Source organism: Trachemys scripta, chromosome 6 (assembly GCF_013100865.1).
Source record: "Trachemys scripta elegans isolate TJP31775 chromosome 6, CAS_Tse_1.0, whole genome shotgun sequence".
NCBI lineage: Eukaryota > Metazoa > Chordata > Testudines > Emydidae > Trachemys > Trachemys scripta.
In genome coordinates this window covers 57,258,869-57,276,145 of record NC_048303.1, presented here as the reverse complement: position 1 = coordinate 57,276,145, position 17,277 = coordinate 57,258,869, and the positions used below count along the sequence as shown (strand labels likewise).

The window sequence follows — 17,277 nt, the reverse complement described above, 5'->3', positions numbered from 1 at the left end:
GTGTTAGTCTGTATCTGCAAAATAAACAGGAGTACTTGTGGCACCTTAGAGACTAACAAATTTATTTGAGCATAAACTTTCATGGGTTGCCCACGAAAGCTTATGCTCAAATAAATGTGTTAGTCTCTAAGGTGCCACAAGTACTCCTGTTCTCATTATCCTGAGAATTACTCACTTCTCTTTCACAGCCTGCTTTGTAAATAAGCATAGGTACAAAATATTCTGATCATGAGACTGGGAACTGTAAACTCCTGATCTCTAATATGTAACCTAATAGCAAGTCAGGCCAAAATTTTCAAATACAGTGCCTACAATTAGGCACTCATCCTCATTGAGGTGCTTAAATATAAGTGACCTGATTCTACATGATGGTGGGCATCCAAGACTCCCACCAAGATTGATGGGAGTTTTAGCTGCTCAACACCTCTGACAACCAGGCCACATTTATTTGGTTGTCTAAATGTAGGCATGCACCCAAATTTGACTCAGAGTTAAAAAGGCTTCAGCTCAGCTTGATTTTGCTAGCATGTTTTGCACCCACATTTAATAGTTGGATAAGTGCTAACATTTAAATATTAAACGTCGTTTTGAAGCACAATCAGGCTGATGTGTTAATAATAGCATATGCTCCTACAATTAACTGCAGGACCAAAACTGCCCCAACAAACGGCAGGTCCGACAAAGAAAGCCCTTGCGACTGACAATTTGAATCTGAGTAGAAAGTCTGAAGGAAGCCTGTTAAGGAGCATTGTGGCAGGCAAAGGGTTTCTAGCACTGAGGGGGAGAGAGAAGGGAATTCTTGCCAAGGGCAAGCTATAATTAGACCCTTTTTTTCAGCCACTAATGGCCACTCTCTCAGCAGAGCTGGTGGTGAGCATGGGAAGAACTGGCTAGAAGTGGATATTCTGGCTCTGACAGAGCTGACATATGGGAGGAGGGAGGCAGGCTCCTTGCCCACTGGGAGCGGCAGCCTCCTTAAGAGAGGGGGGATTCCACGTCGCATGACAGACGCCTAATCAAAACCACGCCAGCCTTCGTTTGGTATCCTTCCTCCTCATCCTCTGGGCCCGGCTGAGCGCTTCCTAGCCCCCGCCAGAAGCAGCAGCTCTCTCCCAAAACACTCAGCTCTCGGTTAATCCCCGCCGAGGAAGTGCTACGGAAAGAGGAGTGGCCAAGCCAGCTGCCCCCTCCACCAGCCGCTCACATGGCGCTATGGGCGCTCTAGTTTTTGGCCGTTCCTCGGGCAGGCTCGCGCCCTCCTAAGTTTCCATCCTGCAGCTCTTGCCGCGCAGCCCTGCCAGGCCCAGGGGAGTGTAGCCCCGGCCCCCCCTCCCCGGGCTCCCACCGCCTCAGCAGAGAACGGGGAGCGCCATGGCTGCGCTATCGATCCAACAGCCTCCCAGGGCCCCATGCTCAGTGCGAGAAGCAGGCTGGGCGCGGGCTCTCTGGGTCTGGCCGGAGGGTGCCGGTACAGGTGGGGCTCGAGCGAAGCGGAAGGACCCGGGGAAAGCCCGCTTCATCCGTTCCCGGCCGGGCTCGGCTCACGAGCCCCATATTTAACAGCCGTTGGTGTTCGCTGTGGCGCGAGCCCCCGGCAGGGAGCGGCTGGCAAAGCGAACAGGGCTCTGTGCCGGCGCGGGGGGAAGTGGGGAGTCACGCGCGCACCCGAAGGAGCTGACAGATCGTGACGGCAGCGCCGCCTCAGCACACACTGGATCCCAGCCGTCACTACGGTGCAGACAGACCCTCTTCCAATGTGCGTCACAGACAGCCGGGCCAAGAAACATCACTGCGCCGCCGCAGCCAGCCTCAGGGCCCACCCCGCTGGGGAGACTACAACTTCCGGCAGGCACCGCGCTCGCTCAGACGCTGATAGGTCGCAAAACAGAGCTCGAGCCAAGCGTTCTCCGCCGGTAGAACCAGCCCCTTCGCACCCATGGGTGGGTCCAACAGCGGCGACCGACCCAGTCAACTCCCGGCGAGAAGCCGCAAAGAAACACGTGGCAAGAGACCTACCAGGCGATTGGAGCCCTGAGCGCCATGTGACACGTGACGAGCGCATATCCTGCACGTGACTCGAGGGATTCCCGGCGATGGAGCCAGTCTCCATTGCCCCCTAGCGGGGAGGCTCAGTACTGCGCGCTGAGCGCTTTGGAGGCTTGCACGGATGGGAGATGTGAGGGTCGCATCTGGCCAATGGGGCAGGGAGCACAGTATGCGCAGCCTTTGCTGGCGCTGCTCGCTCCCAAAACGTTTGGGATAAAAGAGCAGAAATTCAGAGGGGAGACTTCTGCCCAGGGCGGCGAGCCCACTATGGCTCCGCTCTCCCCGGCGGCCGGAGCCGGCGTACCACGCCGCCCCCCTCCAGGTGCCGCCCCAAGCACAAGCTTGGTGGGCTGGTGCCTGGAGCTGGCCCTGCTTCTGCCATCCAGAAGCCTGGGGGGAAGAGCCATTATCCATGTCTGTTCAGCCGGTAGGAGACATGTGAGCCCCTCTCCTTACTTTCAGCAGTGACAGACCTGTCCTAAGGGTGTGGGGTTGGTCCTCTGCCCCCCCCGGTAAATACCAGCCCATTTCATTTGAATTCACTGATGCGGACAGTACAGGTGGTCAACTCTTGGGTTCTGTAGATAGGGCGACTGAAGTCAATGATGACAAGTTTCAGTCCTTGGGACTTAGGGTGACCAGATGTCCCGATTTTATAGGGACAGTCCCGATTTTTGGGTCTTTTTCTTAAATAGGCTCCTATTACCCTCCACCCCGTCCCGATTTTTCACACTTGGTCACCCTATTGGGACTATTCACCTGCATAAAGAACATGCATCACTATTTGCAGCATCAAGGCCCTTGGAACATGTTACTTTAAGAAAGAGGGACAAAGCCACCTACTGCTAACAGCCTAGAAATTCAGCTTTAGACTTGAAACTTTCATAGCTGATGATGATGACTGGATTCACGTGCAGCTACAATAATAAAGTGAAAAACTCTCCGAAAGCCATTTGTTACCAATGTAGATAAAAATAGAGGACTTTTAAAATAAAAATGATTTTTTTAATTTAAATTGAATACAGGTTATTTTTTTTTCAAAATAAGCTTATTTAAAATTAAATATATAATTGACAAGTTTATGCCTTAACATAGGTTATTATAATTTATTGACATAATCTAAATTAAATACAAAAAAATATGAAGTAGGATCTATTTGCTCCTGAAATTTTAAAGAAAGTCAAACCCCTGAATGGTGGAAGTCATTGGCTAAGTACCTGGAACTAGAGTCTGCTGAAGTACTAAACCAACTTTTGATAGCAATGGCCTCTGCTGCGGATGCAGAGAAATATTTTTCATTTCAATTTAGTCAACTATTTCACATGAAGACTAGTTCATTCAAAGTTAAGAAACCAATTTGGAGCTGAAAAAATAGGAAAGCTTATTTTCCTCTTCCAATCTATGAATAAAAATTAGAGGATGAGATCTACTAATTCTAAAACCTTAAAGGAGATAGGCCCAGATCCATAAAGGGATTTCAATAAATCCACAAAGGGATTTAGAGCATTGTGGTGCTTAACTTTTAGGCACATAGAAAATCACAGGAACAAAACCACAATCCACAAAGCCTGAGCTAGATGCCGAGGCTCCCTATAAGATGAAATGGAGAAATAGGTGCTGTAGAATGCTATCCACAAAAGCTAGGCAGGGAGACACCTAAACTAGCCAGTCAGAGATGCCAAGGTGTATGTGCTAAGCACCTCTTGTCACATTTTGGGGACTACCTGGACTGGTAAGGGGTTTTCTCATTGTCTGCCCGGTAACTCTGGGGGTCTTCGTGCTGTGCAGTTATGGTTCAATTTCTTGACACCAGTAGCAAGCCCACAAGCACACTCAGGCTCTCACCAGTCTCGTTATCCTATGCAAGGTGACACCATCAGGCCTTTCAGTCCTGAGTCTCCCCAGATTAGGGTTACCATATTTCAGGTTCCCAAAAAGAGGACACTGCCAGAGGGCTGGGGGAGCTGGAGGGGGCATATAGTTGGGGATACTGGAGGGGGTATTTGGGAGGTGCTGGGCGGGTGTATACTAGGGAGTATCTGGTGATGCTGGAGGGGTATGTGTATACTGGGAGGAGTATTTGGGGGGTACTGGAAGGGGTATCTGTGGCGGGAATACACACTGGAGTTGGGGGGCAGTGTCTGTTCCGGTGTCAGGGCAGCTGGTTCAAGCCCAGGACGCAGTGCCAGCTATCAGTCAGTGCCTCCCTATGGGACACCTTCCCCAGGGCTAGGAGCCAGGGCCTGGATAGGCGGGATCCAGCAGCTATGGCTGGAAGGGAATGGACCAATCAGCTGTGGATGCAGGGAGGGACCAGTCAGGAAGCAGACCAATTGGGGCTCTTTCTGAGCTGCAATGATTGTTGTGCAAAACCCATGGGCATTGCCTGTTGTTTGAAAAATCTACCTGGATCAAGGGTGAAAGGTAAAAAAAGAAGCAATGTCCAGGAAAACCCAGATCAGCGTATGATAACCCTACCCCAAATTCATTGTAATTCTTCATTATCAGACATTTGGACCATTCCCCTCTGGTTTGTCACACCTGGAAGCATGAAACCAGCTCCAGAGATATCACTTACTTTGGCACACACAGTCCACACAGTTTGAAAACCAGAGATCTGCTTTGGAAGAAAATAAAAAGTTTGTTTAAGAGAAAAAAACACTGATTCAAAGATGAAATAGTGAGGGAAAGCAAACTTATACAAGTTACACAGGAAATAAACATAAAGATGCAACCTCAGACTTTATGCTTCTATATTAGATAAAATCCTTTGTCTAATACAAAGAAAACAAAGGGTAGGAATAAATGGTCAGTTTTCACAATGGAGAGAGGTAAAGAGTGGCATTTCCAAAGATCTGTATTGGGACTGATGCTGTTTAACATATTCATAAATGATCTGGAAAAAGAGGTAAATGGCAATGTAGAAAGTTTGTGGATGATACAAAATTACTCAAGATAGTTAAGTCCAAAGCTGACTGTGAAGAGTTACAAAAGGATCTCACAAACTGGGTGATGGGGAAAGAAAATGGAAGATGAAATTCAATGTTGATAAATGCAAAGTAATATACATTGGAAAACATAATCCCAGCTATCCATAGAAAGTGATGGGGTCTAAATTAGCTATTACCACTCAAGAAAGAGATCTTGCAGTGACTCTGAAAGCATCCACTCTGTGCAGCGGCAGTCAAAAAAGCTAACAGAATGTTAGGAACCATTAAGAAAGGAATAGATAACAAAAAAAGGAATAGATAATAAAAAAGAAAATATTATAATGCTAGTATATAAATCCATGGTATGCCTACACCTTGAATGTTGCATGCAGTTCTGGTTACCTCATCTCAGAAAAGATATATTAGAATTAGAAAAGGTGCAGAAATGGGCAATGAAAATGATTACTGGTATGGAATACCCCTACAAGGAGAGATTAAAAAGACTGAAGCTGCTGAAAGTTTAGAAAAGAGAGGACCAAGGGGGAATATGATAGAGATCTATCAAATTATTAATGAGATGGAGAAAGTGAATCAGGAAGTGTTATTTACCCCTTCATATAGCATAAGAACCAGTGGTCACCCAATGAAATTAATAGCGGTTTAAAGCAAACAAAAGGAGGTACTTCGTTACATAATGCATAGTCAAGCTGTGGAACTTGCTGCCATGGGATGCTGTGAAGGCTAAAAGTATAATTGGGTTAAAAAAAGAACTAGATAAGTTCATGAAGGATAGGTCCATCAAAGGCTATTAGCCAAGATAGTCACAGGACACAAATCCATGCTTCAAGTGTCCCTAAACCTCTGACTGTCAGAAGCTGTGATTGGGCAATGGAATGAATCACTCGAAATTGCCCTGTTCTGTTCATTCCCTCTGAAGCATCCAGTACAGGCCACTGTCAAAAGACAGGATACTGGGCTAGATGGACCATTCGCCTGACCCAGTATGGCCGTTCTTATGTTATTAAGTTATCTATTGCCTTAAAACAGTTTTCCAGAGTATTCCTAGATAAAGGAAGGATCCAGCATTCATGAACAGCCTCCCACCTCAAGAGTCAAGACTGTCCCTCAAGAGTCGAGACTGTCCCTCAAGTTCTGGATAAACTTCCATTCCAAGCCTGCTTTTGACAGGCTTTTTCCTTTTTTTCTCTCTCTCACAGCATGTCTACACTACAGAGTTAAGTTGACTTAAGTTACATTGATGTACAGCCACCGCTGTAATTAAACCGCTGGTGCATGTCCAAGCTATGCTCCTTGTGTCCACATGAACAGCTCTTGCATCAACACAAAGAGCAGTGAACTGTGGTTAGCTATCCCACTGTGCAACTGGCCACTATCTGCCTCAGGGCATTCTGGGATGGGTTTGCAATGCCTCATGGCAGCAGGCTCAGTGTCCTATGATGCAGCTTTCTCCATCATTCCATGACCTTCGTAGTACATTTTATGCTGCTTTTCAACAGCCCCTGTAAACTGCCTGCCCACCATCTCTGTCAGAAAGCATGGATCCTGCACTGCTCTCCAGTATTGTGATGAGCATTATGAACACAACGTGCCTGATCCTGTACTGTAGTATTTCATGAGCTGTGACTCTCATGCTGCTGCCGCCATGGTATCTGCCCTGTTTTGTGTCATGGACAGAAACAATTCAAGATTGCTGTTAGCATTCACAGAGCAGCTACACATGGTGGACCATCAGTCCTGGTCTTGAGAAACAAGCTCTGAGTGGTGGGATCACATTGTTATGCAGATATGGGATGATGAGCAGTGGCTGCAGAACTTTTGGATCCACAAAGCCACCTTCCTGAAACTGTATGCAGAGCTTGCCCCAACCCTCCAGTGCAGGGACACCAAAATAAGAGCTGCACTAACAGTGGACAAGCAAGTGGCGATTGCTGTGTGGAAGCTGGCAACGCCAGACTGCTACCAATCAGTTGCGAATCGGTTTGGAGTGAGGAAATCCACTGTGGGGGTTGTAGTAATGCAAGTGTGCATGGCCATTAATTGCCTCCTGATACAAAGGACTGTGATTCTGGGCAATGTGCGTGAAATAACGGATGGTTTTGCAGCAGTGGGATTCGCTAATTGTGTGATAGATGGCACACATATCCCCATTTTGGCTCCAGACTCCAGATGGAGTACATCAACAGAAAGGGCTACTTTTCTATGGCATGCAAGTGCTAATGGATCACCAGGGTCATTTCACCGACATCAACGCAGGCTGATCAAGGAAGGTGCCTAATGAACATGACGAAGCTGCACGCAGGGACTTTCTTTCCAGAACAGAGGATTACCATTGGGTATGTGGAAATGCCAATAGTAATCCTGGAAGACCCGGCCTACCCCTTGCTCTGGTGGCTCTTGAAGTTGTACACTGGCCGCCTTGACAGCAGCAAGGAGCACTTCAACAACAGGCTCAGCAGGCGCAGAATGACTGTTGAATGTGCCTTTGGTCACTTAAAGAGGTGCTAGCGCTGTCTCCTTCACAGGTTAGACCTTAGTGAGGAAAATATCCCCCTGGTTATAGCTGCCTGCTGTGTCCTTCTTAATATATGTGAATCAAAGGAGGAGAAGTTTCCCCAGGCATGGAGTGTGGAGGTGGAGCGGCTGTCTGCTGCTTTTGAGTCAGATACCAGGGCTGTGAGAGGGACTCAACGGGGAGCTATTCTGATCAGGGAGGCTTTGAAAGAGCATTTTAAGACTGGGCCATCGGCATAGACGACTCGTGCCTCCCCTGGCATGTTTCTGTGTATGCTAATATAACACTACAAACGCACCTATTGGTTTTGTCTCTGAATGTTAGCAGTAGTCACCATACGTTGGATAGTATCAGAGGGGTAGCCGTGTTAATCTGAATCTGTAAAAAGCAACAGAGGGTCCTGTGGCACCTTTAAGACTAACAGAAGTATTGGGAGGTTTGTTGCATGGGTTGGTTCCTGAGTTAGAGTTGTTATGTTGTTCACCAGCAACCACGCACCGCACCATAACAACTCTAACTCAGGAACCAACCCATGCAACAAACCTCGATGCCAACTCTGCCCACATATCTACACCAGCAACACCATCACAGGACCTAACCAGATCAGCTACAACATCACTGGCTCATTCACCTGCACGTCCACCAATGTTATATATGCCATCATATGCCAGCAATGCCCCTCTGCTATGTACATTGGCCAAACTGGACAAGAGGATAAATGGACACAAGTCAGATATCAGGAATGGCAATATACAAAAACCTGTAGGAGAACACTTCAACCTCCCTGGCCACACAATAGCAGATGTAAAGGTAGCCATCTTACAGCAAAAAAACTTCAGGACTAGACTCCAAAGAGAAACTGCTGAGCTCCAGTTCATTTGCAAATTTGACACTATCAGATCAGGATTAAACAAAGACTGTGAATGGCTATCCAACTACAGAAGCAGTTTCTCCTCCCTTGGTGTTCACACCTCAACTGCTAGCAGAGCACCTCACCCTCCCTGATTGAACTAACCTCGTTATCTCCATACTGATTTATACCTGCCTCTGGAGATTTCCATTACTTGCATCTGAAGAAGTGAGGTTCTTACCCATGAAAGCTTATGCTCCCAATACTTCTGTTAGTCTTAAAAGTGCCACAGGACTGTCTGTTGCTTCATATGTTGGATAATAATAAAGATTCATTCACTTTCCATAAATTCAGTTTTATTGCACACCCATGCAAACATATTTATGTATTGGTAACATAAACTTCATACACACAGGGAAAAGTATCTTTAAAATTGGGGGGAGGGATAGCTCAGTGGTTTGAGCATTAGCCTACTAAACCCAGGGTTGTGAGTTCAATCCTTGAGGGGGCCACTTAGGGATCTGGGGCAAAAATCAGTACTTGGTCCTGCTAGTGAAGGCAAGGGGCTGGACTTCATGACCTTTTCAAGGTCCCTTCCAGTTCTAGGAGATAGGATATCTTTATTTATTTATTTATAAAGGGGAAGGAACAGGAAATTCCCAAGCATATTTGCCAGTGAGGTTCTCAGAGCTGGATGTATGTCCAGCTGTCGTGCTGCTGAGGCCTCAGAGGAAAGGAGGAATGGGGGAGGGGGCTGTTGTGGGAAGGTGCAGGAAGGCAGTTCTGTATGGGCTGCAGAGGAAGGCAGGCACGGATGTGTTCAGACTGAAGTTCAATCAGGAACCGCAACATGTCTGTCTGCTCCCTGAGCAGTGTTATCATCTATTCCTGCCTGTTTCCTATCCTGACTATCCCTCCGCAATCTGCCACTGATTGCCTCCCTCCGTGCTCTCTGCTCACAATTTGAAGCACCAGATTGCTAGTGCCTGCAGCACCTCCTTAAACATTTCTTCCTTACTTCTCCAGTTTCTTTTCTTTAGCTGGGTGAAGCGCTCTGCTGCTGTGTGGGAGAGTCAAAGACACATCTGCAGCTGCTAAAGAAACAATAACAGAGGTTTTATTGTCAGTGTATTTTTGCCCTTGACCCAAACAAGTAACAAACACATCTTTCTCACTTTCCATTGGCACTCACACAGCACAGTGGTACTCCCAGCCATGGTGAGTACGGCCCGGACGGGGGTGAGTTGGGACAAAGGCGTGAGGTAGCCATGAGGGTATCAGTACCAGTGCATAGGGCTACTGTACTGAATACTGGCACTGTTTTACACAGGCAGGGGTGACTGTAGCTGATATATCACTCCTGAGGTTAACCGAGGCTGCAAGGGTCCAGCTCTTGCATGCATGTGGCTGCAGACCAGGACTGTATACTGCTGCCCTGTGTGCAGCTATCATGCCTGCTGAACTAATCACTGAGTGGTGTGGCAAAGTTTCATATCATGGGGGAAGAAATAAGGCAGCCCTCCCAAGAAACCTTCAGCAGAGGATTGGAGATCAACCTCGAGATCTCTATGGAGGATTCATGGGACATCCCAGTGTGCATAAACAAATTTTTCCGTGAGGTCCCCTCTCCCTAACTGTAGAGGGGAATGAGAAGCAGATAGAAACTGTTCCTGTGTTGGTTATTCACTACCTCTTGTAGCCTGCTTAAAAAAGAAGTACATGAGCAGATGGTTCCCTGCATTATTGAAGCAGAATGAGTACTTACCAGAGGCTCCCTCCCCTGCATCAGGCTTGCCAGTGCTGGACTGCTGGGAATGGCTAGATTGTCCAGGAGTCAAAAAGAGATCCTGGCTCACTACACCACCAGATCACCCTATTGCCTGTCCCCTATCCTCCTCTGCCTCCACTTCCTCGTCCAGCATGTCATCCTCTGGGTTCACTCTGGTGGCCAGTGACTCCAGCCTTCCCGAAGTATCCAAGGGGCTCTTAGCAGTGGAGATGGGGTCACGTCTGCCAAAGATGGAGTACAGCTCCCTGTAGAAGAAGAATGTCTGCAGCTCTGTACTAAAGTGGCCATTTGCCTCCCTGGCCTTCTGGTACACCTGCCTCAACTCCTTGATTTTTATGCGGCACTACAGCATGTCCCTGTCATAGCCCTTCTCCACCATACCCTGAGCAACATGGCCATAGATATCAAAGTTCCTGGAGCGGAGTTGTAGCTGCACAGATTCCTCTCCCCACAGACCCAGGAGATTCACTACCTCCCATGCTCCAGGCAGGAGCGAGTTTGCTGTGTGGAGGCGGCATGCTCAGCTGGGCAGTTGCTCTCCATGTCGAGAAACAGGAAGAGCAATTTCAAAACTTCCTGGGGCTTTAAAAGGGGAGGGGCATTCACCTGTGTATCTGGCTGCAGGGCAGCAGAGTTCAAAATGTAACCAGAGTGGTCATGGTGTGCATTGTAGGACACCTCCTGGAGGCTCCTTACGGCAACGTAAGCCACGTAGCATCTACACTGACACTGCATTGCTCTAAGTACATTGCAATATGCTTTATGCCTCTCATCCAGTCAGTTTTATTAGGTCGGTGTAGCAGGCGTGTTAAAGCGGTGCAGGAACATTGCAGTGTGTACACGTCCATAGTTAGGTTGGGGTAAGCTACCTTACATCAACTTAACTTTGTAGTGTAGACATGCCCACAGTCTATGGTTACTCTTGGTTATTCAGCATGGGGAAATTCCCTATTGGCTTCAGAGCTGGGATGTTCTTTTCACTTTCAAGTTGTCTCAGTGTATTTCCATTACCTGTAATGGTTCATTGTTGTTTTCTGCTGGGTTTGACAATGGATAGTTATTTGAAGCTGGTTTTATGTAAATAACTGGTTTTGGTGGTGCCCCTTCCTGCTTGACTGCTCACTGCCTTGCTGTGAGGTGTAGTACTGATTATGAGCAGTTTTCTATAAACACAAATGCATACATTTATCACCACAATCTGTATAAATATTTCATAACCATCAAATTCAGAACATTGTAAGTTTCACAAAAGACTTACCTGATACACTAGTTTATAGTACAATAATACAGTATGCAACCATCTGGTTTAAATGGTCATTTTTAGAGTTTAAACCTCCTCTTCTCCCTTGGGGTATCTGTACCCTGATTGTCACACCTCTCCTCTCACAGAGATAGACACCTACATCTAGGCTGCAGGAAGGTGCCTATCTCTGCTTAGCAATCCATGAATGGAAACCCGTCTCCTGGAGTCAGGTGGCTTAGGCTCCTAAGTAGTTTTTTGTGAGAATGAGTTAGACGCCTGCCTACACACAAAATGGCCGGAGGAGGTGCAGTGGTGGGTCAGGAGGGGCGAAAGCCTGGTGGCCTTTAGTTGTATATGTAGCATCCCCACATCAGAATATCCCATAGTTGAGTGGTAGGGCACTCTCCTGAGTAGAAGAACCCCTCTTCAAATTCTTGCTCCCTTTCAGGCAGAAGGGGAAACTGAATCTGGGTCTTCACATCACAATTAAGTGCTCTAATCACTGTGCTGAAAGTTATAAGATTGGTGACAGCAGTGGCACCTCTTCCTCCAGACAGATTTTGAAAGGGCCCTGATCTAGGCAGGCGCCTCTGAGTATGCTTAGTGGATTGGGCCCTGCATGCGAGATTGGTGTTTATCTGCTTGTATTCCACAGTTCATGGATTGCTCAAGGGATTAGATGGACACTTGGAGTCAGGCAGTGGTGCACAAGCCAGAGGCAGGAACACAGGCTCCTACGGAACTTTTATGCTGAAAACTTAGGCGGCTAGTGAATTATCTAGGTGACAACAGGCTTTGTCAGTAGTTTTGTGAATCACAGCGGAGCCTAAAACTAGGACTTAAGCACCTAAACTCAAGACTTAAGTGTCAAAGTACCTCTGTGGACCAGGGCCATAGTGATCAGAAATAATCCATTCAATTCACTAACTTCATGTAATACTCCATTGTTTAATAAATCAGTTAGTTTTCAAAGCAAAAGATGTATTGATAAACTTTTATATATAAAAAAGTCTTATGTATCCAGCACATTTAAGATAGTTTTATTTAATTTTCAAATATTAAAATACTGTTTTTGTGCATTTTTAATTGACTAGAGCCTGACACAAATCACAAATAAAAAATTAATCATCTAATAAATAGGAAATGCATCATTCACCATTTTCTAATATAATAAAAATGCAAAAATTAAGTATCTGAATAAATGTAAGTTAAGCTATACAACTGTTTAAATAAATATGTATAGAGTGTATACTCCTAGTTAGCAAAAAGAAGCACCAAATTTAGCTATATTTAGTTGCAAATCAAATCAACCATTAAATTAATGGTTACCAACTAATGAGAATCAACCTTTCTTTAGGAAAAAAGTAAAATGCAAAACATTATTAAAATCCATGTTTTTAGTCACAGTTTCCTGCTTGCTGATTTTAATCAGGATTGAAAATGGTGCTTTAAATTCCTTTTATTTAAATCAATCCAGCCTGCTTGTTAAGATACAGATCTTGTGGGAAATCTCCTGACAGTAATGGTTTCAAACCCTGTTCTTTTAAAAATTGGCACACTAGTGAGCTCTTTTACCATAATTGGTAATACTCCTTGATACTAGGCCATTTTATTTCCATGTATGTATCTGATAAGCTTTGTATTGATCTACTAATGAGTTATTTTTAATTACACCTAAACATTTTACAAAGCCAAATCAACTTCTTACCATTTTACTGGTACAGTATATATTTGAAATGTTCGAAAATTATTTAGTGCCCTGTAGTGTAGTGGTGTACATGTAATAAATTCCCCAGCACAGAAAGGTAGCAGTAACCTCTCACAGGTCATATGCTCACAGATAATTTATCATCCAACTAGGAGGAGATAGTTAATTATACAACCCCTTCCTCCCAGGGGCTTCAGAGTTAACTATGAATGTACCCCTTAATTATAATAGTCACCAAACCTGAAGAGCATTTAACTGTCTCATTAACCACATGCTACATGTACAGGAAATAACAGAAGCAAAGCTACTGTCAGTAAAATTAATTAGTTGAATTGCACCTGAGAGGAAGCAAGTGGACAACTTTCTCTCTGACTGGGACAGATTGGATCTTCCCATGATTGATAATTCACAGCATTTTCTCACATAGGGATGCTTATCCAGTTCAGACCCCTTCCTGCTCTTTGCAGAATGTTCTTAGATAGGTTCCTATTTCCAAGTTCAGTTTGTACCTGACGCCTGGTTGGGTATTGTACAACTGAATTACCCAACACTTTCTCTCACCAGGGGTGATAGACAATGGGTGGAGTGCCCTCAACAGGCCTTGAAGTCAGTGGCCCACATACAATAGGACCCTTGATTACAGTGTTCAGCTGCAGCATAGCTACAATATTCTTTTATGTCCTTTGACTATCAGGTTAATTTGAATCAAAGTCATGTGGGTAATGTAAGTATAGAAGCCATTTGGATCAAATATGGTGGTGCTATTCTTATTTATTCAAGAGTTTTACTTTTCATGTATTTTGAAAAGAAAATGGATGGCACCTCATGACTGAATGAAAAAAAAATGTCCTCTTGGCCCAAACTGTTGTTTATCTGTGTCTATCTTTGAAGAGCTTTAGGTCTATTTTTCAGACTATAAAATATGTACACCTATCTCTGTGAATAGCATGCAGGGGATGGGACCAGGGCACCAATAAAAATCTAAATACATGCTGAAAAAATGACGTCATTTCCTAAGGCAGTATCTAGTTATCAAAGGGTGGACATCCATCCCAAACCCACAATTTCCCAGCTCCTGTAGGATGCAATTAGATTAATCTCTGAGAGTTAAAAGGCTAAGTATAATCAATTAGATTAAGTAAACACTTTGAGTCAAAAGGAGGAAGGTTATTCCCCCCTTTACTTTAAACTGATTGTGTTATTTCATTTGTTCTCAATAGTTTATGAAGAACTTGGCTCCTTTCTTTAGCATTTTCTGAGTCACTTTATCTTATGTTGAATGGAGGCGTCCCTGCAGCCAAGTGCCATCTGGTGGAAATTTTATTAAAAGAGATTGGGTGTAAGGGAGAGATTTGTTCTTTGAATCAAAACACAAACCAGTTCACATGAGTAATAGGTCATTTATATAAAATCTTTCAATTTCCTATTCTTCTAGGTTAATATTTCATATCATACCAAGGGGAGGAGCTGCTGTTGAAAAAAAAAATATTTTGAAAGATGCCCGAACAAAGCATTGCCATCGAAGTACAATGTGGTGATGATTAGTATCTCATCAGGAAACGACACTAACTACATACAGAATGCAAGCTCAACAGGCTGCTTTCTGTTAAATGGGACTCGGGAACAGCTTTAGCGTCATTTTGTTTTGATTAAAACAAGATGCCACATTACCCTTTACTTCTGATTTCTTTAGCACTTCCTCGTGTTTACGATGTGCTCAGGGCTGTGTAATAACAACATACAGCCCAGGACTGAGAATCCTTTTATTTTGTCTGGTATGAAAGACTTGAAATTTCCCCGTAGTTTAAAGACCCGGGTCAGATGCCTGAGCTGTCTCCGTCCCAGATTCCTTTCTTCTTACTGCGGAGTTCTTAGCACAGACCTCAGAGGTGGAAATGGGTGATGCAGGGCAGCGAGAGCGTGAAGGTGTGTTGCGCGCACTTTGGACTGCGCACGGATCTGTTCACCACTGGTACGTTAATAAAGACTTTGGTTAAGGGCTGGAGAGGAGATGCAGGCGGGGGGCGTATTGTATGGGCCGGGTGAGGGCCAAAGCTGTTTCATTATCGGAGGGGAGGAGGTACTGTTGCTTGGTTCAGGTGTTGGGAATTGAGATTGTTGCTAAACTGCAGGGATGCGGGGAGATGGTTGCGCTTGGATCTGGGGGTGGGGAGACTGTGTTGTTGGGGTTACTATCGTTGCTTTGTTAGGGTGGGGTGAGAAGCTAATTGCTTGGTTGGGGAAGACGTTCCTAAGTAGGTGGTATGGGAGAAATTGGCTGTTTGGTTCGGGGGGTGGGGGAGATAGTTGCTGGGTGGGAAGATAATAGGCGTGTTAGCTGCGGTGTGTATGCACAGCCCACCCTCTCTGTGTGCCAGATGACAGGCAAAGCCCCTATATATGCCGCCGGGAAGCGCATTCATCAGTAGCGCAATCCTTTTTCTTGCTTCCCAAGAAAGTTTGTATCCCAAAGAGCAGAGTCGAGCCGGGAGGCGTGCAGGGACGGGGCCGCTGAGAGCCCGGGATTGCCCTGCACAAGACCCCAGCCCCCCATTTGCTGGGACTCTGCGAGGAGCCATGGGAGAGCCTTTCAGCCTAGACAGATTTTCCCCGGTACTCAACCTCTCGAGTGCCCTGCAGCCAGGCTGGAGCCTGAATCTCTCCTCCTCCCCCGGGGACCGGCGCTGGCCTTCCCTGAGCCGGCAGGTGCGGGTGATCTCGGCGACCGCCATCCTGCTGCTGGGGCTGCTGGGCAATTGCCTGGTGCTGCATCGCCTCTGCTGCTGTGGCTGCTGCGGCCGGGGCAGGCGGCGGCGGAAGATGGATTTCCTTATCGCCCACCTGGCGCTGGCCGATCTCTACGGCTGCGGGCTGGCCCTGCTCTTGCATCTGGCGGCGGAGCTGTTGGGGGCCGCCTGGCCAGCGGGGGACGCCGCCTGCCGCCTGCTTAAGCTACTGCAGGGCTCCGGCCTCCTGGCCTCGTCCAACGTGCTGGTGCTCATCGCCATGGAGCGGCACCACGTGGTGAGGCGGCCGGCTGACCCGCCGCTGCCCGCCCGGGCCCTGGCCGCGCTGGGCTGGCTGCTGGCGCTGCTGCTCGCCCTGCCCCAGGCCTTCGTCTTCAGACTCGCCTCCCGCCCCGGGGGCAGCCGCTGCCTCAGCATCTTCGAGCAGCTGCCGCGCTGGCACGGCCAGGCCTACGGCGTGTACGGGGCCGTCACCGGCTTCTTGGCGCCCGTCAGCTTGCTGTGCTGGGCCTACGGCCGCATCCTCCTCGCCCTCTGGGCCGCCCAGGAGGAGAAGCCGCCGGCGGCGCGGGGAGAAGACGGCAGCGGCCGCCGTCGGGGGCGGCCGGCCGCACGACCCCTGCTGCTGAGGCTGCCGGCCGCCAGCTGCCCCATGCCCCGGGCTCGGGTCAAGACGCTGCAGCTGACGCTAGTGCTGATCGCCCTGTTCGCGCTCTGTCGCCTGCCCCGCTTCGTGCTGGAGCTCAGCATAGCCTTCGGGCCCGGCGGGGAGGCCCCGGCCGGGCTGCGGGAGGCGCGGGCCGCGCTCGGCATCGTGGCGGTAACCAACAGCGCGCTGAACCCCTACGCCTATCTGCTCTTCCAGAGCCACCGGCCCTGGGCGCGCCGTCTGCAGAGGAGCCTCTGCAGTGCGGGACCCGGCCCGACCTGCTGCTGCCCTGGCCCCGAGGGGGAGCCCCGCCGCCGGCCGAACCACCGCGCCCCGCACAGACACCGCCCGAAGGACGGGCCACCCCCCGGAGCGCAGCGCGCCGCGTTCTGCACTCCAGTGCCGCCGCCTGGCTCAGGCCCCCGGGAGCCTGAGGAAACCTCCGCCTGTGAGAGCGGCTTCTAATCAGCCTTTCTGGGGGTGGGGGACAGAGCCCTCAAGAGGCACCCACCAGCAGGAGCAAGCAACAGGCCACCGAGGGCAGAGAACGATATCGTTTAAAAACAACAAGGAGTCCAGTGGCACCTTAAAGACTAACAGATTTATTTGGGCATAAGCTTTCGTGGTAAAAAAACCCACTTCTTCAGATGCATGGAGTGAAAAGAACATCTGAAGAAGTGTCTCTAAGGTGCCACCGGACTCTGTTGTTTTTGTGGATACAGACTAACTCGGCTACCCCCTGATACTTGATATGGTTTAACATCCTCCTTGGCCCAGTGCCT

General features: G+C 47.7%; 1 protein-coding gene and 1 long non-coding RNA gene across 2 annotated transcripts; one reads left to right on the top strand and one right to left on the bottom strand.

Annotated features, from left to right (window-relative positions):
• Nucleotides 1-9,006: 9,006 nt before the first annotated feature.
• On the bottom strand, nt 9,007-11,300 carry LOC117879347. The gene is made up of 3 exons (XR_004646241.1): nt 11,160-11,300; nt 10,125-10,393; nt 9,007-9,453 (listed from the first exon to the last, which is right to left on the bottom strand). It is a non-coding gene; the product is annotated as an uncharacterized LOC117879347 (long non-coding RNA).
• Nucleotides 11,301-15,479: 4,179 nt separating this feature from the next.
• Nucleotides 15,480-17,125, top strand: GPR150 (G protein-coupled receptor 150). The gene has a single exon (XM_034774839.1). The coding sequence runs from the start codon at nt 15,500-15,502 to the stop codon at nt 16,958-16,960; it is 1,461 nt and encodes a 486-aa protein (XP_034630730.1). The 5' UTR covers nt 15,480-15,499; the 3' UTR covers nt 16,961-17,125.
• Nucleotides 17,126-17,277: the final 152 nt, after the last annotated feature.

Bases quoted from the DNA above. Each gene is read 5' to 3' on its own strand.
- GPR150 (XM_034774839.1), top strand. From the start codon at position 15,500: ATGCCGCCGGGAAGCGCATTCATCAGTAGCGCAATCCTTTTTCTTGCT.